Raw genomic sequence first — 27,224 nt, forward strand, 5'->3', positions numbered from 1 at the left:
CCTAGGCACTCGTGGGGCTCAACTCCACTGGGGCAGGCAGGTGGCAGGCACACTATCCGAAAGCCTGCCAAGGGGCCCACTCCCCCACTGGGTTCCCACCCTACCATGGCCCGGGAAGCAGGCCAGGCCCATGCCAGGCCTACTGTGCCCAGGGGGAGGAAGGGCTCCATGTTCTTTGCCTGTATCTCAGTGGTGACTGCCAGGCGGTGGGCCGTTGCCCGCCACACCACTCCCCGCACTCCCACCCCTCAGACACCTTGGTCGGCACCCCTGCTGGCACCTGCTACAGAGGTGAGTGTTTGCTGGGAAAGGCTGTCAGGTCCCAGCCAAGACCTGGCCTGGGCTGTGGGAGTTGGTACCTTAGGGCTCCTTGCTCTCCTTGTCAGAACTGGTTGAAGGAGTTTGGTTAGAAGCACCAGGAGGCTCTGTCTCCTGTATCTGGTGTCAGCTCAGAGGCTGGAGTGCTGTGCCCACGGTACCTGCGTGTGAGCTCTGGCTGGCCACCTGTCCCTGGCAACAGCAGACAGCATGTCTGTGGGCTGTCACGGCAGCTTGTATTGGATGGTGCTTATCGGATTTCGTGGACTTTCGTGTCTTGACAGAGCTGGCTGGTGTGTCGTCGTTGTCATTGTTTTGCTGGTGTCTCCGTTTTTCTGGGAGAAAAACTTAGGCTCAGAGGTGCGCCTGAGGCTCTGAAGGTGTGGAGCAGGGAGTGGGGCTCAATTCTGGCTTCCAAATCCTCAGGTGACTTCCCACCTGGCGCTTGGCTGAGTGTGTGAGAGGGCAGGGCTGCTGACCACCCTCCAGGGAAGGGGAGAACGGGTGCCTGATGCCAGGGCCTCCCCGCTGGGGTGTGACGGGCACTTTTCAGCTGTGGGGCTGATGAGACTGTGGGACACCCGGAGTTATCGATGCCTTCATCTTCCATAGGTGCTCTGTGGCTCCCTTGCCTGCTCTGAGCAGCTCATACAGGGGGCCCAACAGCGTACCCCTCGGGTGGTCCCTCCTGCCTGTCCCTCCCTTCAGCTTTCTGTTTGGGGCTCACCTTTAAGTCTCAGCCTCCATTTCTATTCGTCTGTGACCCCACTGGCTTTCCTCTCTGCCTCCGTCTACCTCACACGGCACCTGTAGCGTTAGTGGTCCCCAGGTCTGCAGTAGGTGTTTTGTCGCAGGAGGGCAGTCGTCAGGGTGGCCTCGGTTCTTGCTCCTTGAATAACACTTTTCATGGTACCAAGCAGACTGGTCTTTGCCACCCCCGAGCGCTCCCAGCTTGGGACAGAGAGCTTCAATCTAGAGCACCTCATTTCCTGGGGCCCTGGGAGGCTGATCCAGAATTCACGTGTCCTCACTGGGCCGTTTCCGTTGCACAGGGTTAGGGCTGCTTGTGGATGCGGGGAACTGCTCAGGTCCTCCGCCAGAGCAGTGAGTGCTTTTAACAAGCCAGCCATCTCTTCGGCCCCTCTTATTTGTTTATTTACTATTCGTATTGTTGTGTCTTATGTATGCACACATATGTGATGTGTAGGGGCATGTGGGCCGCGGTGCATGTGTGGCGGTCAGGAGACAACTTGTGGAGCTGGCCTTTCCTTCCTTCCAGTCCTGGGAACTTAGGGGTTCTAGGGGTTGCACTCAGACAGGCTTACACTGTCCGGCAGCAAGCCTCCACCCGCTGAACTTCAGGCTGGTCTTGTTCCAGTTTTCCCTGGCCAGTAACTCCATGTGAGGTCAGAGATTTGGGGTGATGATGTCACATCCCTCCGCCCAGTGTGACCTCTTGGGGGGAATTGATACTTCAGTTCCCAACTCCAATGTGTGGAGAGGCCCGTGGAGGCTGCAGTGACGCAGTAGAGCCAGGCCCGCCCCTCTGTGCTAGCTGCACCCACTCTGGCCCAGGTGCGTGCGTCACCTCCCGCCAAGGTGTGTGCTCACACGCCCGCCCACACAGAGTCTAGGCCACCCGAGAATCCAGGCAGGCCAGGAATGATGATGCCCTAGTCGGGAAATGACAGAGGAGCTGGTCTGGGCCACACCCAACAGTGTCCTCCCTCCATGCTCTCTAAATGTAGAACAACAGACAGATGAGTGGGCAGGCTTTTACCTGCTAGCCAGAGGTGAAAAGGTTTCTGTTGTTCTGAGGCAGGGTCTTGCTCTGTAGTCCAGGCTGGTTGTAAATTCAGAATCCTCAGACCTCAGCCTCCCCAGTGCTGGGATTGCCAGTGTGTGTCGCTGTGCCTAGAAAAGAAACAAAGGGATTTCTACCCAGGCCCAGCCTGGCCTGCTGTCCTCACTGGCTGTGGCCCAGCCCAGATGCGAAGAGGTGTAGTTATCCTGACACTGCCTGGTGTCCAGTTCCGGCTCTGTCTGTCTGCTACTCGGGAGTTGCGAGAACTGCGCCCCTGGGAAACAGTGCAGAAGCAGCCCACACAGCCTGACATCCTCACCAAAGTGGGGTGAGGACTCATTTTCATCCTAGTGAAGGGGGGGAAGGTTCAGAAAACTGGAAACCCAGACTCCAGGGACCCTAGGCAGTTCATTTGTCAGGGAATTGGGGATGGTGTCCAGGGGTCTGTGGCAAGCTCAGAGCCCATGCCTAGCAAAAGGCCACAGGTGCGGCTTGCTGCCCCCCCCCCCCTCAGCCTTTCCGTACATGCAGGAACACAGCTGGTGTGGCCTGGTCACCCAGAGTTACAGGAGAGGCCTGAACTTCAGATTTTTATGTGAAATCACCTGACCTTTTACTGTTGGCTCAAAAATGTAAAAACACTTTTTGGTCCAAACAAAACACACGTGTGAGGCACACTTGGCGTGCTTATGGTTTCCAATTGTTGGTTCAGAGTCTTTCTCTCTAAGGAGCATCTGACTGCTGGAGGTTCAGCAGTGTTCCTGAGGGGCTTGTTGTGAGCCCCAGCGAGGGCCAGATGTGTTCCCAGGAGGGCTGGGAGCAGGGTGAGGAAGGGGAGAGACCAATTCTTAGTGACCGTCACTTGTAGAGGCAAGCAGTGCTATGTCACACCCCAAGTGTTAGGATTCACGTGAGCCTTGCATTTCAAACTCACCCAAGGTCACTGGGGCTGCCCCCATCCTTTCTCACAAACATTTGGGCATCGGGACCCAGTTTCCCAGGTGCCCACTGTTGGGGCCGAGCATAGGCTCTCCATACTGTGAGTGACTGGGCCCAGTAAAGCACAGAGGAAATGGCTCACACTAGCCCAGGATGACTAGTCCATCAGGGTCTAAAGCGTGTAACCTTCCCTCAGTGGCTGCTGGGAGCCCCAGGGGCCTGAGAGGGTGATTCTTCGGCCAAGCCCCTTTTATTCTTTTAGCTTTAATTATGGAATACCCAAACAGACCCAGGGTAAAGAATATGGCACAAAGCTTTAACAACAGCAGTTCACCCACAAATCCCAGGTACATGGATCTGCCCATTATAACTGTTGACAGTAACCACCACAGTGGCGGCTGAGAAGCCATGTCCCTGTCCAGCCAGGCCTGGTGGCACACTCCTTTAGTCCCAGCAATAAGAGGCAGAAGCAGAGACTCGGAGTTCCAGGACAGCCAGGGCTATGCAGAGAAACCCTGCCTCAAAACCAAAACCAAAACCAAAACCAAAAGAGAACAGAAAAATCGAGAAGAAGAAAAAGCAACAATGCTCAATGCCATCAGAATCCAGTAGTCTCCAGCGACCTAAGGTCAACCCTGCTCTGAAAATATTACACGGAAAATTCTAGAAAGAAATCTCTTGCTGTTCTGAGTTGCATAATGAAGTCAAGCCCTTCCTTTCCAACCCCCACGCCTCCCTCCCCCCCATGTGAAGTCACCCCTTTGCCCACCATTCCCACACTAGGCACTGTGCTTGCCAGTCAGCCACTTGGCCACCTGGGTCATTGCGCCAACCACCGTGGTAGCAAACACAGACACTGCTACTGTTGTTTCATGGTCCTGCTGTGTGTCTTAGAGTGCACCCCCTCAGGTAAGAGGGGAGCCTTAGTTACTTACCAGCTGCTTTGTTCACAAACCCACACACTGGCTGCTATCTCGTCTTTCTGTGTACTCCTTCACCCTCGTATATTTGTTAGCAAAACAAAAACCTGTCTGTCTGTCTGTCCTGCAGGCTGGCTTCTGTAGGTCGTAGGCTGGCGGTGTGGCGAGCATGTGCTTCTGACTCCTCTTGTTCCCCCAGGTATGGCTAGATTTAGGTGTGGACTGCAGGAAGCTCGCTTTGTGTGTATGCTGTGCCCTTCAGTGTCATGTCACATGCTGTCCTTATCCCCTCTTTTAGGATGGGCCTGCCCTGCGTAAAGGATCTGCCCTGTAGCTTAAGGCTAAACATGAGGGAAAGCTTAGGAGGCCTTGCGGGAGGGCTTTGCTTTCTGGCAAGGATCTAAAAAGTCACAGCTGCTGCTGAGGATGCTAAGGGTTGAGGCCTATGGGGTCTAAGGACACCAGGCACGGTGTGCTGCCTGCCAGCTTCCCTCTCTTCACAGAGGACACTTACCTTGGTGAGAGTAGGTCAGAGTAAAAAAAAAAGGGGGGGGAGGGGGTTGAGCTATTTGGACTGTGGGTGCTAGGCGTTTCTGCATGTCAGTATGTTTGTCTGTGTTTCCGTATCTGTGCATGTGATATCCATGAAAGGACTTTGCAGGAGGCAAGGTGCTGAGTACAGAAAAAGACAGGAAAGGAACTTGGTTTTGTTTGTTTGTTTGTTTGTTTGTTTGTTTAAAAGTGGACAGCAACCAGAAGGCCCAAGTAGGTGAGGGGACCCCCACCTATCTGCCAGTGCAACAGGGGGTGCATGCAGCCAATGAGACAGGAGGTAGTCAGTCCATCTGCAGTGAGATTAACTCCCTGTGACAGCCTCCTTAGGCTGGACAGGTGGTGCCTGGGGATGAAATATAAGAGGGAACCTGCTCTTAGAAGGTGGTGAGAACGGAAAAGGCAGTGACAGGCAACAAAGCTGAGCCTGCTGCTGGGTCCTTGGCCCAGGAATGGGGTGCAGGGAAAGCCCACAAAATGTATGGAAGCCACTGCTTTTCTGACATATCTGCCCACCACCCCACCTGGCCTTCCCTGGAGGAAGGGCGGGGCCCCAGGCTTCTGAGCAGCTGTAGGGATCTCCACCCCAAGCCAAATCTGCCTATCTTTTTCTTAAATCATATTTATCACTGGAGCCTGCTCATAAAAATACTTTAGGACAGTTAGAAATTTCAGAGAAAATGTAAGCCTTGGGGCTGGAGAGATGGCTTAGCATTTAAGAGAACTTACTGTGCTTCCAGAGGGCCTGGGTTCCGTTCCCAGCACCCACATGGCAACTCACAGTGCCCTCTTTTGTTCTCCTCAGGCACCAGGCACGTGTGCAGTGTACACATGTGCATTAAAAATAATCGTGCGCAAATAACAAATTAAACAAGCTTATTAAAAGTATACCGCCTCACCTAGAGGTAACTAGCATTTCTTTTGCACAGTAGGTCTACCTACTTGTGCATGGCTGTGGTTGCTGGGGCGGGGGCTAAAAGCTGTCCCCTCTCCCAATGGGGCTTGTGCTGGATACCAACTCCCTCCAGACAGTCAGTCCGATCAATACTTAGAGTCATCCTTCCCATGCTCTGGTCTATCTATGAGCACATAGCCAGTGACCACATGACATCCTCTGTGGGTCACACTCTTGGAGGAAGTAATTTTCATTACCCATACTTTCCAGTTGAAGAAACTGAGGCTACAGAGCTAGAGGGTGTGACAACTGGAATTCCTGGGAAGTGGATCTGATTTCAGCAAAACAGCATCACGGGCACACCCACACAACACACTGACTGCATGAGAGCGCGCGATCCACGAGGCCTGACGGCAGAGCAGAGGCTCCTGATGACACGCCCCTCCCAGGGCCCCGCCCCTGCAGCCCCCGCCCCCAGCTGACATCAGCGGGGCCGGGCCACGGGCGCAGGGCGCAGAGCGCAGGCAGCGCGGAGCCGCGCCGGGCCGGCCCCGCGCCCGCGCCGCCCCGGGTCTCGCGGCCCGCTGGCCACCCGCGCCGCCGCGAGCGGTCCATGGTGCAGCGCATGTGGGCCGAGGCGGCCGGGCCCGTAGGGGGCGCCGAGCCGTTGTTCCCCGGCACCCGGCGCAGCCGCAGCGTGTGGGACGCCGTGCGCCTGGAGGTGGGAGTCCCCGACAGCTGTCCGGTGGTGCTGCACAGCTTCACGCAGCTCGACCCGGATCTGCCGCGCCTGGAGGTGGGTTAGCGGAGTGGGCCGGGGCCCAAGGTCCTTTGCAGCGCTGTGTGGGGGTGGGGGAGATTCCTTCCGTAGAAATCCCCCTACTGCATTAGGCCCCGGCCGGTGAGTAGGGCATCACAGCTTCCAGCACACCCTCTGCCGTAGTTAGGGATCAAAGCTGAATTTCCGTATCCCTCTCATTTCATCTTGGTGTGACAGCCCCAATTCTCAAAATCAGGAAGACCTTTAAGTCCCTCCCTGTTGTCACTGTTTAAGTCCGTGGTATGTGAATGCTCCAAGCTTGAGTGCCTGGAGCTTAAAAACATGAGGAGGCTACACAGTATAGTGGCCCAGCAAATGGTTGGGATGTCACAGACCTAGACCCCCCAGAGGTGAGAGGGACCTCAGGGGCCTCTGGATAGCCCCTCGGACATAGGTCTAATGACCCAGGAACATCAAGGCTGCTCAGAGGAGACAAACGAAGGAAAGAGGAGGGGATCTGGACTCCAACAGGTGCTATCGGGTGCTCCGTCAGTGAGAGGACAGGGCTTCTCAGTGACCTGTGATTCATTTCTGCCTGATTAGAAAATGTGCCGACACCCTGACTTTGTAAGAGTTTAGGAGGATTCAGAGGAGACCATTTGCCTTTATGCAGGGTGGGAGGTGGAAGTAATTAATGAGAGTGGGGCCTTGTTTCTTGTGTGTCCTGAGCAGCGGTGGCTTCTGCCTCCCTTGGTGTATACCTGCCGCCGTGCCCCAGAGATAGTGGAATCCCAAGGCGGTCCCTCATCCTGCTCTGCCTAGAGAAGGCCTGGACAAAGCATACTTGGTCAGGGAACCCCCAGGCCTGGGAGGCCTCCCAAGCTTGGCAGGTGTCCCAAGCCCAGGCAGCTCATTCACCCAATGGTCTCATCCACATGGTGGCTGGGGAGGGACTCCAGGGAACATGGTAGTGGGCGGCCCGCCACCAGCCCTGCACCCATCTGGCTTTCATTATGTCTGGCAGAGCCTCGGGCTTTGTGTGCTGGAAGGGCCTGGCCTGATCGCTCATGGAGGGGGGGGGTCAGGCTTGCCGCTGGCTCCACACCCCTGAGGACCCCTTGGGGCAGGTTGGCTGTTCCGCCCCTGCACAGGTTGCTGCTGTCACTGCCTCCTCTGCGTTCCCTCTTCAGGTCTCTGTGTTGTCTGTCATGCAGCCTGGTCACTGTTTAGAAATCAGAAGGGAAGCTTCTGGCTGGGGCAGGAAAACCAGGGTCCTGGCAGGAGAGGAGGCCACAGCCGGAAACTGAACACAATGACCATTTACCATTCCCCCCCCCCCCGAGGGGGGCAGGGAAGTCCCTGTCTGTTTTGCCAATAATTTCCTCCCATCCCCATCCTGAAACTGGCTTCCTGGTGGCCCGTCCCGGGTCCAGAAACGAAGCCGACCCGATTAAGCTCCCCGCGATCTCTGGGAACCATCAGACTGTCTCTGCCTTTCCTCTTCTGTCATCGTTTCCAATACCCTACAGCTGCCAGATGTTCTCACACATCTGGGCATCTGCCTACCATCTCCGCTCTAAGCCAAGGCACCACTGACTTAGCTTGACCTGCGGCAGTCTGCTTCTAGAGGTCATGAGGTCGGTCTGTGCTCCTGCCACAGGCAGGCGCCAAGTTCATCCCAGCCAGAGCGGTCTGCAGATCTGTAGCATTTACAGGCAGCAGGGCCATGTTCCCTCCCGGCTCACACGGCCCTCCAGTTCCTGTGCTAGCACCATCTGCTAAGATGCCGGAGGGCAGAGGGGTGGGTGACGTCCCTGTCCTAGATAGATACACTGCCAGGAAGGGTCTCAGCCAGGACTCTGGTACAAGCTGTGTTCCCTGGGGCTGAGGGTTGGGATGCCCGCTGCACGTAAGGGCTGGAAGCATGACAAGACAGAGACAGCAGCAGCCAGCAGAGGTTGTAGACGGAGCTTGGCCCAGGCACTGCAGAAAGCCTTGGTCAGATGAGATATGGGGGCGCTTATTTAGAGCCCAGACGAAGGTACCCCAGATTTTGAGACCCTGGCAACAGTGGAACAGGGCCTGAGCATAATAGCTAACTGCGGCTAGAGAGCATGGTGGAAGGGCCTAGGCTAAATAATTTGCATGCATTTTGGCCTTTTGGGTGGGGTCAGGGCTATTAATAGCCCATTTAACACATGAAACAACTAATTAGATTGCACAGTCAACAAGCTGGTCAACTGCAGAGGCAGGCCAGGCAAGCGTCTCACTCTGGCAACGCGCCTGTGGAGCCTGAACATTGTGTGGGTTGTGTGTACACGAAGGGGTGGGACTTCCTCTGGGCTGTCTGGTCTCTTGATCACACTGTGTGCAGCTTAGTTTACCCCAGGGTTCTTTTGTTCCCTTGACACTGGAGACCCAGAGACATTGTGCATTGTGTGTGTTTTTGTGTGTGTGTGTGTGTGTGTGTGTGTGTGTGTGTGTGTGTGTACACAACATAATCTTCCAGAGGTTACTTCCTGATTCTAAAAGGGCAGCCTCCAGGAACTTTAGGGCCTGTTACATTCCTGAGGAGACAGGCTATCACAACTATGGCCCCAGGACCCCCTTGTCCTACTGTTGCTTCACAGAGGCCCAGTAGGAGAGGATGAGGAGGCCCAGATGGCTGGTGCTGGTCCTCTGTCTCATCTCAGACCCTGAGAGAGACATGCTGGCCCATTTCCCAAGAGCCTCGAGGTAACTCTGGAGTAAGAGGAACCCAGTAGCCAGCAGGGCAGGAACAGGGGGTGACTCTCAAGAAGTGGTCAGTTAGTTTCCAGCCTGTGGATAGATTCCCCCGCTGGCCCTCGGCTCTGAGGAAGCTTGTGGCTGCACTCTGAAGGGTCTCATGGTTTGGCACCTGTCCTGGGTTGGACGTCTCATGCACTCACAAATGCTATGTTATCAGGCATACACCCCAGCGGGGTGAGCCCCAGCCCAGTGACAGTAAGAAAGTTGAGATCGATTGCTTCCTAACACAGGAGCTGAGGCTTCAAGCAAACTCAGTTCTCCAGTGAAAAGGACAGCCTGAGCAGGGCACAGGGACCAGAACTGCTGGGCCATGGGTGTTCCGTTGGCAGCCAGCCCTCCTTTTGATGCCTTTGCCTGAAGCTGGTGTCCTGCAGTCACACCTGCAGGTGCTCTGTCCTTTTGACCCCAGAGGCACGGAGCTTGAGCTCTGTGGGGAAGGCAGTTGTGCTGGAATGCCAGCGTGGGGCTAGCCCCAGAGTTTCTTCAGATATAAAATGGACACAGTCCTAGTTGCTCTTTGAGTGGACCAAATGAGACCAACAGCCTGGCAGGTGTGGTCCACAGAGCCCGTCAGTGGTCACCATTAGCCCTCCTCACCAGACGGCAAGGCCCAAGCTTTCTGAATGTCTGGCCTCCAGGCTCCAGGCTCCAGGCTCCGGGAACATGCGGCCTGGCACTTGCAGCTGGCCTCAGCGTCGCCATTCCCCAGGACATGTCCTTAGGCCTCTGCTCAGAGGTGCAGGTGTGAAGCCACCAGCCTGGCCACCTTCCCACTTGCTGTGTAGCCTGAGGAAGTCATTTCCAGCTCCAGCCCCTCCCTGTGTCTGTATACCATGGCTGAACCCTGCCCTGATGTTGTGCCTCTGGCAGAAGAAGCAGCAGCCAGCTCTGGGTGTGTCCCTATAGGCCAAGGATCAAACCCTTGTCCTGGCTGCTGTTTCCTGGCTCTACCTGCCTGTTCTCTCATCTGCCACGAGAGTTACGTGCACTAAGTATACAGATGACCTGGTATAGGAAGTGCCAGGTAATCTAGATGGCATGGTAATCGTCAGTGGTGTGGGTCTAAACCTTCGGCTGGGTCTGCCTTAATACCTTGTAAGGACTGGGCCATGCCTCTCCCAAGGTTGGCCTCATGGTGGTCATTTGCAAATGGACAACAGGACAGGGTGGACAAAGCTATGGATTTACTGGGCTGAAGGGATGGGTCTCCTCTCCCCAATTTGAGCTTAGTTTTCTTTCCTGAAATGCTAACTTGGCCAATAGCAAGACTAAGGCTAACAGGGAAGGTTCCGGAGGACCTAGATCTGACTCCATGGGGGTTCCTCATGGGCCCAAGACATTACTTTCTGAGGTCTTGGGTGCTCCCTTGCTGCCATGGCAACCAGGCACCTTGTACAGTCCCTGGCTGAGGCTGCCTGTGGGGTGTGGGCTTGGGGCTTGCCGAGGGCTGTAGAAGGACTTAGCGTCCTGGCTCCCCACTCAGTGCTGGAGCTGGCAATGAGGACTCTAGTGGTTGCTGTCTTAATTTTCCCTCCTCTACTGGGGTTCAGGGTCCAAGAGCTGAACCAGGCCCTGGGTTTGAGAAGTCTTGGATTCACTCCTCAACCTGGACACTTTCTATTTGGCCCCTCCCCTAGCCCTTGGTTTACACCTCTAAACTGGGAAGGGTGCTCTCCCACTCTGGATAGTAACAGCCTGAGATTATTAGCCATTATCTGGACTGCTCCCTCCCTGTTCTAGATGCTCTGTTCCAAGCAAGGCCCAGGCCGATAGGTGAGCGAGCTTCCATCTGCGTCCAGGAGTCCCAGGTGGGGCCTCTGACAGGTGTGGCTCTCGGGCAGCATCCGTTCTTGTGGTGTACCAGGTGTTGTCCGCTGTCCTTACTCAGCTGCGGCCCCCACCCTGTCCCTTGTCAGCTGTTGCTGTCCTCCCAGCCCATGGCCAGCTCACCCTCCCAAGCTGGGGGTTGAGACTCTTCCTGAGGTACGTCACATGGATCTGGTCCCCGTGGGCCCTTTTTGTTCAGAGCTGTAGGGCACCCGAAAGGGGCCTGCTAGACCCCTGGGCAGTGAGGAGCACAGTGTTGAGGTCCCTGAAGGTTTGGGTTCCCCGTGCCCCACCAAGTAGGCTGAGGCCCTGCACATGTGCAGGGAAGCTGTGATCCTGTGCTCCGAATGCCGAGTCTGCCGAGGCCTCCTGAAGCAGAGGCAGCCAGGGTCTGACTGGACACCCCCCCCCCAGCCCTGCCCAGTGGGCCCCTTGCTGCTTGCTGTTCTAGGCTTGGCCTGCTGCTCCCTCTCTCTTTCAGCTGCAGACACACAGTCTGCTGGCCTGCTACCCTGAGAAAAATTGATCAGGTGACACTCAGCCACCCAGGCCATGTTTTCTCTCCCCATTCAGGGAGCTGTGCTCAAGAGACAGTGATTGTGGGGGCAAGCTCGCCCACCGGACTCTCACCCTCAAGCGACTGGCCCAAGTGTGGTAGACACAGCTGCTGGCTTCATCCCAGAGCCCTGGGGGCCTTGCACATGTGGGGGTGGAGTGCTGTGGGGGGTGGGGGGGAAATGATCGTCCCTGAGGACACAGCCAACCATGTGGCATTCCTCCCTTAGAGCTTAGAGGCTTCCTGGATGCCTGCCCCAGGCAGGCAGGCAGGCAGACATTTTTTTGCTGCATCAGCTGTTTACTAGGCCAGCTTTATCCCCTTTCTCCCTGGACTGCTTGAGTATCCTTGAGAGCAGGGCACTGCCTACATGGTACCCAAGGTGGCCTTAGGTTACATGGCGCCTGCCCTTCCAACCTCAGAGGGACCCGAGGACGGATCCTTAGACTGTCGAGAGACGCTCTTCATTATTGCTTTCTAGCCAGGCCTGGGACGCCTCTGTCTTCTCTGGGTATCTGGTGCGAAGGTGCCCACACTGGGCGTTCTGGGGTCTGGCCATTCCTGCTGTGGTTGCCTGAAGGAAGCGAGTGCACGGGGTTAGTTCCTCATGGCTGAAACCGTTCCCGTCTGTGTCAGCTCCCTGGAGGAAGGCATGTATGGCTCTCAGCGCCCTGTCTGCAACCCCATCCAGCTGGCAGGATGGCCCCCTCAGCTGGGGGAAGGGTGCAGGATCACATGACACTCCCACAGGGCCCAGGCCAGCTGCTGAGCTGCCGCCGAAACCCAGGCCTGAGGAAAGCCTTGCTTTTGAGCCACGCTCAAAGATGGCTGCTGTTGCTGCTTGCGTCCAGCTCCTCCCGTGGGTTTGCCTTGCCGGGACACATTTCTGTCCAGTGGGCACCAATAAAAACCTGCTGCGAGGCCTGGTGGTGGTTGTGGCAGCGGTGCACGCCTTTAATCCCAGCACAGGGGAGGCAGAAGCAGGTGGTTCTCTGTGAATCGGAGGCCAGCCTGGTCTACAGGACAGCCAAGGCTACACAGAGAAACCCTGTCTTGAAAGAAAACAAAAAACAAAAACAAGGTCACATGTGAGACCTGACTGAACCTCTGAGGTGGCACAGTGGGTAGTCCAGGGCCATGGTCTTTTTTCATCTCCTCTGAAAGACTTTCCAGATTTGGGTCAGGGGTTAGCTGGTGACAACACCACTGGTCTCTGAAGGGAAGTTCCCGGGGCTGTGGGCCAGAATTGCTTAGGATGCATGAACTTCATTGTTACCCACTGATCTTCAGGACACTGGCCTGGCCTTCTCTCCAGAGAAGGCGGACAGCCGTGAGCCCAGTGTGCTGGCATGGCCCAGAATGGGAGGGCAGAAGTAATGGGTCTCCAAGCCCTGTAAGGGTGGACGGCAGACCTGAGGACCCTGGTCCCGCCCCAGAGAAGGCTCTGCAGTGGGGCTCCAGGTACATAAGCACTTTGACCCCAAGTCCCCTGGGCCCCACATTGGTCCCTGTGGGTCACACTGGATGTAGGGGCGATAGCCCTGGGCTAGGCTCCTGCCTGAGCTCTGAGCGGTTGGTCTCTGTGCCTTCCATCCCGGGCATTGCCCTTCCCCAGACGGCAGGAGAAGGAGCGAGCCTCGGGTGTCGGGGGAAGCAAATGCCTTCTTTCTGCTCTCGGCTCTGAGAACATGCACATGACCGCCTCTTTCCTCAGCTAGGTCTCATGACACGGGGTTCTGGGGAGCCCCGGCATTGTTGCTGTTTCCCACTCACGTGAGGAAGAACAGCCAGCTGGGAACCCCCGTGTTGCCCAAGAGGTCTCAGAAGCATGAATGAGCAGAAGGGGAAGGAAGTGGCCTCAGATGTGGCCGCCATCAGCACCTGCCCTCAACCCGTGATGCTGACCCCAGGGCTGGGTCAGCCTAGAGCCTCAGACGGGACAAAGAGATGAGAGCATGGGGGACCCCAGGCCTTGAGCTCTAGGGACTAGGTTCTCCTGAGCACCAGCGCCATGTTAGGACTTTGGGATGGTTTGGCCTGTGTCAGTTATTCCTGGCTCAGCCTCCACTTACCCTTCTGAGAAATGGCTGAATAGCCACCGTACCTGTCTTAGAGGGAGACTGGCGTGGGCAGTCCAGTACTAGGCAGGAGCAGATTCCTGAGGTGTTGGCCGTTAGGTCATGAGGGGCCAGGTGGGAAGGAGAGTCCTGGCCTCTCCACGCTGGACGGCTAGGAGCTGCCTGTCTGTGCCGTCCCCCTGCAGCAGACCCCTGATGTCCTGGCCCTGCTGCTGGGCCCTGTCTTTTCAGAGCTCTACGCAGGAGATTGGGGAGGAGCTGATCAACGGGGTCATCTACTCCATCTCCCTGCGCAAGGTCCAGCTACACCAGGGAGCCACCAAGGGCCAGCGCTGGCTAGGGGTGAGTATGGCGAGGAGACCAGGGCTGATCCTCCCTCCCCTGCCCAAAGCCCAGCCCACGCACAAACGCCCTGCTGACTTACCTCCCTGTAAGTGAGAGGAGACACCACTGACTCTGTTTCCCCTTTCCCATAAGGCCATGCATACTTGAATGTTTTGCTGGGTTTAATACCTGAGATGTCAGTGCTCCTACAACTTCCTCCTAACCCTGCAAATCCCCTCACCTAGTAGGGCTGCCCTTTACCCCCCAGTGAGTAGAAGTTCAGGCTTTGTAAACTTAGGATTACCACTGCTATGAAGAAACATCACAACCTAAAGCATGTTGGGAAGGAAAGGGTTTATTTGGCTCACCCCCCTACATCTGTAGTCCGTCACTGAAGGAAGTCAGACAAGGCAGGAACCTGGAGGCAGGAACTGACACAGAAGCCACAGAGGGGTGCTGCTCACTGGCTTGATCCCCTGTGGCTTGCTCAGCCAGCTTCCTTATAGAACCCAGGACCACCTGCCCAGAGAATGGCACCACCCACAGTGGGCTGGGCCCTCCCTTATCATTCACTAATTAAGAAAATGCCCTGCAGGCTTGTCCACAGCAGTCTTAATGGAGGCATTGTCTCATTGGGGCTCCCTCTCAGAACTGTGTCAGGTTGACATAATTAGCCAGCACGTGTACTAGTCCCTGCAACTTGCTGTCTCAGAACACACGTCTCTTGGGCCCCTTGAGCTAAGCAGCTGAGCCTGACCCAGCCACGTAGTATTTCGGAAGATAAACCTGTTGCCGCGGCTGTTGACCTCGATTGCTGTTGGATCCCAACGTGACCCTTCTCAGTGGTCACTGAGCTGCTTTAGGGAACGTTCTGGGTCCTGTTGGGCCAACCCCCTGACTCTGGAGTAAGCCTCTCTTTCCACCTCTAGGATGGGCCATTCTGGTTTGGAACCCCCCAGAGTATGTTAAATACTGTTGTCACTCACCTGAGAAACTACTCTGAAGGTTTCCACACCTCAAATCCTGCTTTAAAAGCTGAGACCCTCTTGTCCCAGCTTTGGCCGCATTCTTCTGAGGGTGTGCAGGAGGTCATCTGAGCTCTAGCCTCCAGCTTTGCTGAGACCCTGGCCGTGCCACTGACGGTGCCTTCCCTTGTCTGCCCAGTGTGAGAATGAGTCGGCCCTGAACCTCTACGAGACCTGCAAGGTGCGCACCGTGAAGGCTGGCACTCTGGAGAAGCTGGTGGAACACCTGGTGCCGGCCTTCCAGGGCAGCGACCTTTCCTACGTCACCGTCTTCCTGTGCACCTACAGAGCCTTCACCACCACCCAGCAGGTGCTAGACCTGCTGTTCAAAAGGTGAGCACCACCTCCACACCCGGAGGCACCCTTCCTCCCAGGTCTCGGGAATGCCTTGTGTCTCTGTGTGCCCCAGTTTGATAGTAAGCATTCTTACAGGCTGTTGTTGGGACCCAGCTACATGGGCCCTGGCAGTGCCTCCCCAGCCTGCGCATTCAAGGCCTGTGGGGTCTTATGTGACTTTCCCTTCCTCCATGGAAAAGCTGTCTCACCTGAGCCTCAGGCTAAACGGATTTTCCCACATAGATAGACACAGAGCAGGGCCCTGTGGTAATGGACTGAGAGGCCCCAGGTCCCCAGGTCTGCTGTGAGCACTTAACTCTGTGACAAGAGCAGAGTCCCTGCCTCCCTGGGCTCCATTCCCACCAGGGGGTCAGCCAGTAACACTAGACATCATAAGCAGGTACGGTAGATGTGACGTCCTCACGGCCTCCTCTAGATATGGCTGCATCCTCCCATACTCCAGTGAGGACGGTGGACCGCAGGACCAACTCAAAAAGTAAGTGGGCTCTGGGTCAAGAGGGGAGGTTTGGGGGAGCAGGGGTTGAGCCAACTGTATGTCACACATTTCCTGGTTCCTGCTGATGGACTGAGGGCTAAGGCCCCTCCAGCAGCAGGAGGAAGGCAGAGTTTTGGGTGATGCTGAACATTCAGGAAGCAGAGGGGATGTATGTATGTATGTGAGGGGGGGGGCGGGTAGTCATTCAGGACCAGGCACAACAAGAACTCTTTCTTCCCTGGCATAGCCTATCTCAACACACAGCCTCACTCCTTGGTAATGGCACTTAGCTGCTCCCCAATGGGTTCAGAGAACAAACCATTTCCCGAGCCGGGCGTGGTGGCACACGCCTTTAATCCCAGCACTCGGGAGGCAGAGGCAGACAGATCGCTGTGAGTTCGAGGCCAGCCTGGTCTACAAAGCAAGTTCAGGACAGCCAGGGCTACACAGAGAGACCCTGTTTCAAAAATAATAATAATAATAACAAACTGTTCCCCTCAGGAAAATACCCCCCACACCTGGCTCACAATGAATAGGTACTGAAGTAGCCCCTGCCACTGGTTGAGGTTCCAAGTCCTTCCTGCATTTTTATCCCAGTGGAGTTGGACAGGAGTGGGACTGTCTCCCTAAGCAGCTGGAGAACTGCCATTCCATTGATGAGCCTTCGCACTCCTATAGGGCTCTCTGTAGCCTTTGTCGTTACTTGGCCTGCCATAGCCTGGACAACAAAGGGGACTTGAGGGTGGACACACACCGCAGGGGTGCTGAGGGCGGGAGGGAAGAGAAGCCACAGCTCTGACACTGTTGCCTGCTCCCAGTGCCATCTCCTCCATCCTGGGCACCTGGCTGGACCAATACTCTGAGGATTTCTGTCAACCTCCGGACTTTCCCTGCCTCAAGCAGCTGGTGGCCTATGTGCAGCTCAACATGCCTGGCTCAGACCTGGAGCGCCGTGCTCACCTTCTCCTGGCCCAGCTGGAGGACCTGGAGCCCAGTGAGGTTGAGCCTGAGGGTGAGGAGCCAGGGGCAGCTACACAGAGCCTGGTGGGAGGGGTCAGTATTAGTTCTCGCCACAAAGAGCTGGCACTGGGCCGGGAGCAAGGAGGAGCCAGGGACCCAGCAGGCAGTGCACTATGGTCTGGGACATCATCTTGCGGGGACAGGGGCTTGCTTCTCTGCCAGGCAGTGATCCTCTGTCTTGAGAAGTGCTGTGGACAAGGCAGCCATGTTGGACATTTTATCTCCTGCAGCCCTGTCCCCGGCTCCAGTGCTGTCTCTGAAACCAGCCTCACAGCTCGAGCCAGCTACCGAGCCGGCTTCTCAGCTCAAGCCAGCTCCTGCCCAGGCTTCGCAACTGGAGCCAGCGCCTGAGGTTCCGGCGCCCAGCCGAGTGGTGTCACCGGTACCAGAGCCAGCAGCGGCCCCCGTCCCAGTGCTAGCATCCAGCCCGGTGGTAGCCCCAGCTCCAGAGCCACCACCAGAGCTTGAGCCAGAGCTGGACCCTGCTCTCCCACACGCCCTCGAGCTTGAGCCAGCTCCTGTGCCGCCTCCTGCGTTAGAGCCTTCCTGGCCTTTGCCTGGAGCCACAGAGAACGGGCTGCAGGAGAAGCCTCACCTGCTGCTCTTCCCTCCCGACCTCGTGGCTGAACAGTTCACACTGATGGACGCAGTGAGTGTCCCAGTGGGGCGGGGCAAGGCTGGCCTCCCTTTGTATTCTGCTCTCCCCATCATTTTGCCTGGTTTACCATGCACCAGGAGGTCAGGTGGAGGGGGCGAGAGTCCCACAGAACACAGCCACGTCCCCACCGTCCCAGCTTCAGCTCGGGCCTGTGGGCTGTGCAGGGCCCAGTGACACCAATCCCCCCTCCTAGGAACTATTCAAGAAAGTTGTGCCCTACCACTGCCTGGGCTCCATCTGGTCCCAGCGGGACAAGAAGGGCAAGGAACACCTCGCACCTACCATCCGTGCCACTGTCGCCCAGTTCAACAACGTGGCCAACTGTGTCATTACTACCTGCCTTGGGGACCAGAGTATGAAGGCTTCGGACAGGGCCCGGGTGGTGGAACACTGGATCGAGGTGGCCAGGGTAGGCTGCAGGAGGGGCCTGGGGACCTTATCTCTTTCCTCACACACCTCAGGGCCACACGGTCCGTTGCCTGACACACGCTCCCTGGCGCTGTACACTTGAGTTGCTGTGTGAGCATGTGTCTCTGGCATGCCCTCTGTGGAGTTTCCCTGGCACTAAGGAGGGGCTTAGCCCAGGGCTTCACTCACAGACTCCTTGTCCCCAGGAGTGCAGAGCGCTCAAGAACTTCTCCTCGCTCTACGCCATCCTCTCTGCTCTACAGAGCAATGCTATCCACCGCCTAAAGAAGACGTGGGAGGAGGTCTCCAGGTAGGCCTCCCCGTCCCCACCCCAACTATAGCCTGGGGTGGCGCCACCTTCAGTGAGCCTCAGCAGCAAAGTCCAAGGGGTGGGTCCACTCGTGGACACAGCTCAGTGTGTATACCCTGAGGAGAGCCAGGTGAGTGTCTAGTGCTTGCAAACGGCCACAGAATTGTCCAGCTGAAAGCAAAACCACAGGTCTGCCTACTCCACTTGCCCTTGGTGGAACCATGTTTAGAGCATCCTTCTCCAGCAGCTTAGAGTCTTTATTCTAGAAGAAAGCGGGTTCCCCATCGTGCCTGCCCCGGCACACACCCATCCTAACTGCTGCCTTCACTCTGCGCTTCTCTTCAGGGACAGTTTTCGAGTGTTCCAGAAACTGTCGGAGATTTTCTCTGACGAGAACAACTACTCCCTGAGCAGAGAGCTGCTCATCAAGGTGAGGTGGGGCCCACCGAGGTGGGGGCGGGATGGGGCGGAGGGGACAGGAGATGGCGGGGGAGGGGTGGGGGGATGTTCCTCACTGTCCAGGCTGGGCAAAGGGAGGAGGGCTGTCTTTGGCCCTCGGGCAGGCAGCAGGCACTTGGAGGAAGAGGAGGCCCCTGGTAATCTGATGTAGTGGGGACAGCTGTCCAGGCTTGCCGCAGGAGGATGAGGCAGCCAGATTAGCAGGTCTACAGCTTCCTGTTGGCTGCTGGGGTTTAGCCACTGTCTTACTCCAGAAGCTTCCATGTTTTTAAAAAAAAAAAAAAAAAAAAGACAGCATTATCAGTGGGCCCTGCCGCTGCCACACTGGTCAGACTGAAGACAGCCCTGTGTAGCCCTTAGGGAATTAAGGCAGAGGGCTCTGCTGAGGGGCCATGTGGAGCTAGGAAGCTGGGGACTGGACCAGGAGCCTGAGACACCTTGTCCCTCTCCCGTTAAGACTGAGCTCAGCGATCCTGTCATAAATCACAAGGCCGGAGGCCAGGACCCCAGTCAGTAGGCTACACTCCTCTGAGTCTCTGTGGGGTTCTGCGCGGGGCGCTGCCAGTTTCTAGGCCTCCGTTTTCTTGTCTCGCAAATGGAGATACTGACCTTACAGGAAACTATGAGGTCTAAGGGAGAAGTGGGGTGTTCAGGAGGTCACCGGGATTTGGCTCACGAAGAGTCAGGATGGCACTGGAGACCAGGCACTGTCCCCAGGACGCAGGTGCAGGGCCCTTGAGCTTCAGAGGTGAGGACTTTGGGTGCAGCAAGGCCAGGCCCAGGCCCCCCCTTCCTCCCCAACCAGTGAGTGGTAGGAGACTGATCTTGGAGCATTGTATGTGGCAGCAGGTATGTTGGCCCAGATGACGCAAGGACCTCCAGGCCCAGGGTCGGAGCACAGATTGGGTTCAGGAAACATAGGGAATCTTAACTGACGTCACCTTCAACCCTGGCAGGAAGGAACCTCCAAGTTTGCCACGCTGGAGATGAACCCTAGGAGAGCCCAGAGGCGGCAGAAGGAGACAGTGAGTGACCTGGGGGTGGGGACAGGAAGGGGTTCCCTTGGCCATATCTCTGGTGGCAAGGTGACCAGCTACATCTTGGGGGACAAGAAAAGGCTGTGCTGCCGGGCGTGGTGGTTGCACGCCTTCAATCCCAGCACTTGGGAGGCAGAGGCAGGTGGATCACTGAGTTCAAGGCCAGCCTGGTCTACAGAGTGAGTCTAGGCCAGCCAAGTCTACACAGAGAAACTCTGTCTTGGAAAAGAAAAGGAAAGGCTGTGCCATCAGTGTCAGGGCCTGGCAGAGCTTTTTGGGGAGGGTGTGAGCAGGGCCACATAATGTTGATGACCTGCCCATTGCCGGCCTGGGATGAGACCAGGAGGGGAACCTAGAGAAAGGAAGCAAGGGTTCTTGGGGTGCCCTGGTAGAGCTGGGGTCCTGAGCCTTGCTTGTCTCCCACCCGATGCCCCAGGGTGTCATCCAGGGCACTGTCCCCTACCTGGGCACTTTCCTCACTGACCTGGTGATGCTGGACACAGCCATGAAGGACTATCTGTATGTGAGTGAGCGTGGGCCTGAGGGGGGATCTGAGGGTCGGGTCTGAGGCCTGGGAGAACAGAGCCCCTGGTGACCCCCACCCCCACCCCCAGAGCTGTCTGACCGCAGGGCTGAGGAGTAGGTTGACTGGACTAGACATGCCAGATGGTGGCTCTGGGCAAGAGAATGAGGCTTATGAGGCTTGGCACTCCAAGGTCAGACAGCATGCGGGCCAAGCCAGGCCTTCTAACCCAGAAAGGCTTGGACAGGAATATCTACAAACCTCTGCCCTCAGGTCTCCCTGTGCTAGAGCCTAGAGCCAGGTGTGGGTGCTCCCTGCCCCCTAGTGGGTGCCTGTGGTAGTGCAGATCAAGGTAGGCAGGACTTAATGGTGGAAGAGGGTGCTTTCTTATGGACCTTGGCTGTCTGTCTTCTAGGGGAGACTTATCAACTTCGAAAAGAGAAGGAAGGTAAGGAGCTGCCACACTCACCTGGGGAGGTGGACTGGTCAAGACGTTTGCTCCACCCTGGTGGTGATTTCCCTGGTGGTGACATTTGGTTTACCTCACCCTTCAAGGGCTGCTCCACCCAGGGGGGCTGGGGATGACATCCAGAACAGCTTCCTGTGTGGAAGTCCAAACAGTAGTGAAAAAAGGAAGTGGCATGAGTGGGTGTAAGCAGGGGGGAGTAGGGAGAGAAAGATGCAGAGGCCAGCTCCTGCCAGAGCCTCGTGGGCCCACCACCACCACCACCCTGTTTTCCCTCGACCCAGGAGTTCGAAGTGATCGCCCAGATCAAGCTGCTGCAGTCGGCCTGCAACAACTACAGCATCACTCCCGAGGAGCGCTTTGGGGCCTGGTTCCGAGCCATGGAGCGGCTCAGTGAGGCTGAGAGGTGAGGCGGTCATCACGTCACATGGTTGGTTGGCGATGCCCCTGTCCCCAGGCTCCAACTTCTGGGTTAGCCCTGGATGGGAGCCCCTGCTTGGCTCCTGGGAGCCTCACAACCACCTCTGCCTTAGCTACAACCTGTCGTGTGAGCTGGAGCCACCATCTGAGTCAGCCAGCAACACCCTCAGGAGCAAGAAGAGCACAGCCATTGTCAAGCGCTGGAGCGAGTGAGAGCCTGGCCCAGGGGGTACACGGGGACCAGAGAAGCCTCAGGGCTGGGGGCTAGGAGAACCAGCCACACTGGTGCTGGGGTTTTACCTAACACTGGCCGGTTCTGCCAGTCATAGAGTGAGTTGATTCAGCTCTCCGGGCCTCAGTTTCCACCTCTATGAAATGGGATGATCCCTCAGAGCAGTCGAGGGTGGTAGGTGGGAAGACCCCTAGAGTAAGCCAACCTCTTCATCCAGCCGCCAGGCTCCCAGCACGGAGCTTAGTACCAGTAGCAGTGCCCACTCCAAGTCCTGTGACCAGCTCCGGTGCGGCCCCTACCTCGGCAGCGGTGACATCACCGACGCACTCAGTGTGCACTCAGCCGGTTCTTCCAGCTCTGACGTGGAGGAGATCAACATGAGCTTTGTCCCAGAGTCTCCTGATGGCCAAGAAAAGAAGGTGATTTCCCCCCCACCTCCCTCCTCCTGCCCCTCCTCATTGGTGCGTCTCACACTATGTCCAACAAGGGGCCCACAAGTCCCCAAAGCTGGCTGCCAGCCTTCAGGGCTGCTGTTGACTGTCATCCACAGTTCTGGGAGTCGGCCTCCCAGTCGTCCCCCGAGACCTCCGGCATCAGCTCAGCCTCCAGCAGCACCTCCTCCTCCTCAGCCTCCACCACGCCCGTGTCTACCACACGTACCCACAAGCGCTCCGTCTCCGGGGTCTGCAGCTACAGCTCCTCCCCACTGCCGCTCTACAACCAGCAGGTGGGCGACTGCTGCATCATCCGCGTCAGCCTGGATGTGGACAACGGCAACATGTACAAGAGCATCTTGGTGAGCCAGCAGCAGGGGCGTCTCCCCATGGTGCCTAGCCTGATGGGGCAGTAAACACGCACAGATACCTGTGTGCTGTCTTTGACCTCCTTGTCTGTCTTAACCTAGCACTGACCTTCTAGGTTTACAAGAATAGAGAGAAATAACTGCGGGCCTTGGCCCTCACTCAGGGCCTGAGAGGAGGGAGATGAGCAGTATGCCCCAGCCCCCAGGACTCTGGCTTGTAGGGCATCAGGCCTGCGGCAGTGGGACAGGCATTAAGGCAGAAGCAGTCAGGGCCCCACTGAACTGTAAAACCCTTGACTTTCTCGGGGAGGCTGAAGCAGAGGGCAGCGGTGACTTGGTGGGTGCATAGGGGTGCTGGCCGAGATGGAGGCACAGCTCAGCTGTTGCAGTCCCAGCTCGGGGAGATGGGCCCGAAGCAGGCTGGAGGCCCCGGCGAAAATCAATAGTGTCAAAGTCATGGAGCCAGTGGACCTCTTTTACAGATGGTGGGTGGGCACACAGGGAGGGCCTTTCTACCTGCCAGGGCTCCAGCTGCAGGTGGCCCCTACCCTGGCTCAGGTACCCTACCAGGCTCTACCCCGCTGGATCCTCAGCCCCTCTGTGCCAGGAGCTGGGATGGCTTGTTTGCATTCACCTGGGTAACCCCACGACTGAGGCCCCCTGAACTAGCCTGTGCTCCCTACAGCCTCAGAGCAGGGCAAGACATAGGTAGCCAGTGGACATCGGTGGTTCCTCCTCAGGGTTGGGGTGGAAACTACTGGCTCCCCAGGCTTGTGATTCTCTTGCCTTCGGCTGTTGTAGGAAAATGGGGCTGGGAAGGGTTGGGAAACAGCCGTGCTCATGCCACGGAGGTCATTCTAGTGAGGCGGAAGGTGAGGGGTGCCCTGATGGGTCTCCGGCTGCTGTACCCTTGTCCTGATAGCCTGTCCCCCATTCCAATCCAGGTAACCAGCCAGGATAAGGCCCCAACTGTCATCCGAAAAGCCATGGACAAACACAACCTGGATGAGGACGAGCCAGAGGACTACGAGCTGGTTCAGATCATCACAGAGGATCACAGTAAGTCAGCCGGTCAGACTCCAGGCCAGCGGCACAGGGGCAGGCCAGCTCGTCCTCCGCCCCAGGTCCGAGGCCTGAGGCTCAGGAAAGCACAGTAGCAGGCCAGTGGCAGAGGGGCAGGCCAGCACGTCCTCCGCCCCAGGTTTGAGGCCTGAGGCCCTGGAAAGCACAGTAGCAGGCCAGTGTGAGCTTGGTACCCTTGCCTTGAGGCAGGGTCTCCTTCCTACCCCAGCATCTGCTGGAGGGAACCTTGTCTGGTTAAAATAAGAAAGCAGGTACTTCAGGAAGAATCCACACATGAGGTGCTGGAAAGATAATTTCAGCAGTTAAGAGTACTGGCTGCTCTTCCAGGGGACCCAGGTTCAATTCCCAATACCCACACTGCAGCCTAAACTGTCTATAACTCCAGTTCCAGGGGATCTGGCACCTTCACAGACATATGAAGTCAAAAACCAATGCACATAAAATTAAAAAAAAAAATTTTTTTTAAGTCTACATGAGGCAAAAACACACACTGAGTCTGTCATTGTCCTAGAAACCAGAGGAATGGATCAAACGAAGACTGGAGGGGTGGTGCAGTGTCTTAGAGTGTGTGCTGTGTGCTGCAAAGATGGCTCAGTGGTTAGAGTGTGTGCTGTGTGCTGCAAAGATGGCTCAGTGGTTAGAAGAACTTGCTGTCTTCCAGAGAACCCGCATTCAGTGCCTAGCACCCACAGATAGGCACTTTGCAGCCACCTATAATCCCAGTTCCTGGGAATCCAGTGGCTGCTTCTGATCTTCTTGGGTACCAGGCTCAAATGTGCTGCACATACATACATGTGGGCCTTTACTTATACATAAAATTAAAGGAAGATAAAATAGTCATCAGTGTGTGCTGCTCTTGAGGAGGACCTGAGCTCAGTTCCCAGCACCCATGTCATGTGGCTAACAACCTCCTACAGCTTGAGCCCATTTTCAAAGACCTTGGAGACTTCCAGGAGCTCTGTGCCTGTGCCCTTTTCCCCAAAAGGAGGCTCTTAACAAGCAGGTAATGCAGGAGAAAGAAACCACTACAGAGGTCACCCGTGCGTGTTGTCATCACGTTGCTGACGTGACCCGAACGCCCACATCCCACCGTTTGTCCCAGTCAACTGACAGCATGACTCCCATGCTATCTCGAGGTTGTAATGCAGACCTTCTCTTAGCTTCTCATCCCGCTGTGGACAGGATGAGGGGCTCTCCACACACACGCCTTTCAGAAAACAGGACTACAGAGGCTCAGGAGCTAGCATCAGGCACAGGCAGGGTCAGCGGGAGCAGCAAGTCCAGCTTGGTAATGACAGACAGATTCTAGGCCAGAGGAGACTGGTGGGGCTTGAGCCCAGAGGAAGGTTCTGCTGGTCCTTGGAGCCTCTGTGAGTAGTAGGGGAACCATCAAGGAAGGCAGTCTGAATCCAGGAAGCCTGCTCTGGCTGGAAGTCCCACCTGGCCGAGACAGCCACACAGGTGTGATGGGGAGACTCTTGGCCAGTCAGTAAATGTCCTTAGACTCTCAGCAGCATCTGTCCCTGGTGGGAGTCACAGAAGAGGTTCTTGGTGGTGGTGCAGCTGGATTGGAGGGCCCTTAGGACCTTGGTGTGGCCTGGAGGAGGCTCTCCAGTGGTGGGGTATCCTAGGCCCCCACCACTGATTGCTCCCCTGCCCCTCTCTCACCAGAGCTGAAGATCCCAGAAAACGCCAATGTGTTCTATGCCATGAACTCTACCGCCAACTATGACTTTATCCTAAAGAAGCGGACCTTCACTAAGGGGGCTAACAAGGTCAAGCATGGAGCCAGCTCCACCCTCCCTCGAATGAAGCAGAAAGGCCTCAAGATTGCCAAAGGCATCTTCTAAGGACACCTCCCAGGCTCTGGCTGGCTGGGGACTAAGCACTTACAGACTAGAGTGGCCCAGGCCACCCAGGTACCTCTGCCCACCTGCCAGCCAAGGCTACCCCCAGATTCCAGCTTCACCCTAGACTTCTCCTGCCGCCGCTGCCGGGATTGACACCTGCCACTGACAGGCTGACCTGGCCTCCAGGGACCACTCGCTGCCTTAGGTGCCTTCTGCTCTCTGGAACCAGAGGACTAGCTGACTTTTTGCCAAGGGGTGCTGCCATCCAGGCATGGTACCTTGCCTGCCCAGGACACTGCCCTCCACACTTTCCTGACACCTCCCCAGGTGCAGATCACTGCCATCCATGCCCCCGGATGCTCCAGGGCACACACATACACACACACCCAGCAGGGCTGACAACTGCGTTCTCTCCTTGTGCCCAGAGGCACCGGCCTGGGACCTTCACGGAAGTCCCGGTCTTTGCTCCCACAATCTAGCCTTTCTCCGGCTGCACCAAAGATTCCATCGCCAGGACCTACAGAGTGAGGGAGTCTTTGCCCTCCCTTGGATCAGAGAGACAGCCCTGTCACGGGCCCTCACCTGCTTGGGGTTGAGTCCCACACCCCTCCACGTGCCATTCAGCCCCACCGCACCCTGGCTGTACATGACTCCGTGAGATGGGAGGCTCGGGGGAAGGAGATTGCGGGGATGGGGAAGACTGCATATTTGTATAAAAAGTAAAAAAGTTTACTGATTGGGGTGGGGCAATATTTATTTGTTGTAAATAGAAAATGCTAGACTTGAATATTATATTAAAATCCCGTTTCTACTATGGCTTGGTCATGGTGGTTTGGTTTTTTGTTGTTGTGGTTATTGTTGGGTTTTTTGTTTGTTTGTTTGTTTTGTTTTGTTTTTGTTTTTAATTCCTCTGACTCTGCTTTGTGAGGGATTATCAGCTGATCTCATGCAGGCGCAGAAGAGCCAGCTGCCCTTCCCAGGTGTGCTAAAGGAGCTGTGCACCTGCCGCATGTGTGGCAGAGCGGTTAACAGGGGGCTGTGCTCTGTGCTGGCAGCTTCTCAGCACCCGGGGTGTTCTCATTAAGCTTGGTACAGCTTTTGGATTATTGCTGTCAGTGGCTCCAGGGTGCAGTCTATAGTGCTGGGAGATTGGGGGTTTGGAGAGAGACTGCTCAGCAGCTAAGAGGTGTCAGTGAAGTGTGTGAAGGGCAGTTGCCAGAGGCAGGCTTAGGTTCATGGAGAGGACCTGGGTTTCGTTCCCAGCACCCATATCAGGCAGCTCACAAACACCAGTGGTCTGACACTCGTTCTGGCCTCCTCAGGCGCTGGAACACGTGTTGCACACATGCAGCACACACACACATATGATAGATGGTAGGTAGGTAGATATACATACATACATACATACACACATACATACATGACACATTGTGAGCCAACAAGATGCCTCAGCAGGTAAAGGCACTTGTTGCTAAGCCAGACAACCCCTGGGACCAACATGGTGGTAAAAAAAAATCCTTCCTGTAAAAACTCCTGTAAATTGTCCTCTGATCTTCACATATACCATGTGCTCATATGCACACACATACATAAAATAAGTAAGTAAACACATAATTTTAGAAAGAAATAGGGTCTGGAGAGAGCTCTATTTTTTGTTTGTTTTTTGTTTTTGTTTTTTTGTTTTTTCAAGACATTTCTCTGAAGTCTTGATTGTCCTGGACTCTCTTTGTAGACTAGGCTGGCCTTGAACTCACAGTGATCTGCCTGCCTCTGCCTCCTGAATGCTGGGATTAAAGGCGTGTGCCACCACTGCCCAGCAAGCTCTGTTGTTAAAAGCACTTGTTTGTTGAGCTTGTAGAGGACGCAGATTTGGTTCCTCATGGTGGCTCACCACCACCTGTATTTTTCTCGGAAATCTGGTGCCCTCTTCTGGGTTCCAGGAACACACGTGACACACAAACACATGTAGGTAAAACCTCATACACATAAAAATAAATTAGTCTTTACTAACAGCCAGGATATGGGTGCTGGAGGCATATCCTGTGTACTATGGGGCAAGGCCCTGGCTTGATGCCCCATACCACAGAAGAAAATTCAGGATGGTTGCTCACATCAACCTTTGCCCTCCATATGCATGTACCCACACATAAACAAATTCACACATCACACGCACCACACCACACACGTACACACACACACACATACACACACATGGAAATATATAACAGATAAGTGGAATAGAGAACTGGGTTCTTTGAAAAGATGAACAAAACTGACAAGCCTTTAGTTGGATCAGCAAAGAAAAAGGACCCAAGTCACTCAAATTGAAAAGGAGC

At 56.0% G+C, this 27,224-nt stretch overlaps 1 protein-coding gene across 7 annotated transcripts in view; it reads left to right on the forward strand.

The window, feature by feature from the left end:
* The window catches only part of RALGDS (ral guanine nucleotide dissociation stimulator), a 42,536-nt gene extending 16,832 nt beyond the window's left edge, over positions 1-25,704 (forward strand). The window contains exons 1-18 of one of the 7 annotated variants that reach the window (XM_084799866.1): positions 55-291; positions 13,671-13,781; positions 14,928-15,121; positions 15,522-15,620; positions 16,439-16,632; positions 16,871-17,289; positions 17,492-17,707; positions 17,913-18,016; positions 18,362-18,446; positions 19,432-19,500; positions 19,949-20,035; positions 20,451-20,483; positions 20,786-20,907; positions 21,035-21,130; positions 21,371-21,572; positions 21,704-21,949; positions 22,900-23,014; positions 24,710-25,704. In XM_084799866.1, coding sequence (XP_084655992.1) covers positions 106-291; positions 13,671-13,781; positions 14,928-15,121; positions 15,522-15,620; positions 16,439-16,632; positions 16,871-17,289; positions 17,492-17,707; positions 17,913-18,016; positions 18,362-18,446; positions 19,432-19,500; positions 19,949-20,035; positions 20,451-20,483; positions 20,786-20,907; positions 21,035-21,130; positions 21,371-21,572; positions 21,704-21,949; positions 22,900-23,014; positions 24,710-24,888 — 2,757 coding nt within the window. In that variant the 5' untranslated portion in view covers positions 55-105 and the 3' untranslated portion in view covers positions 24,889-25,704. Of the gene's footprint in view, positions 1-54; positions 292-5,950; positions 6,225-13,670; positions 13,782-14,927; positions 15,122-15,521; positions 15,621-16,438; positions 16,633-16,870; positions 17,290-17,491; positions 17,708-17,912; positions 18,017-18,361; positions 18,447-19,431; positions 19,501-19,948; positions 20,036-20,450; positions 20,484-20,785; positions 20,908-21,034; positions 21,131-21,370; positions 21,573-21,703; positions 21,950-22,899; positions 23,015-24,709 lie in introns of those variants that run through there. The other 6 variants (XM_084799867.1, XM_084799870.1, XM_084799868.1 and 3 more) reach the window with 6 other exon arrangements.
* Positions 25,705-27,224: the final 1,520 nt, after the last annotated feature.

This window comes from Acomys minous (assembly GCF_964271855.1).
Source record: "Acomys minous genome assembly, chromosome: 10".
NCBI classification, from domain to species: Eukaryota; Metazoa; Chordata; class Mammalia; order Rodentia; family Muridae; genus Acomys; species Acomys minous.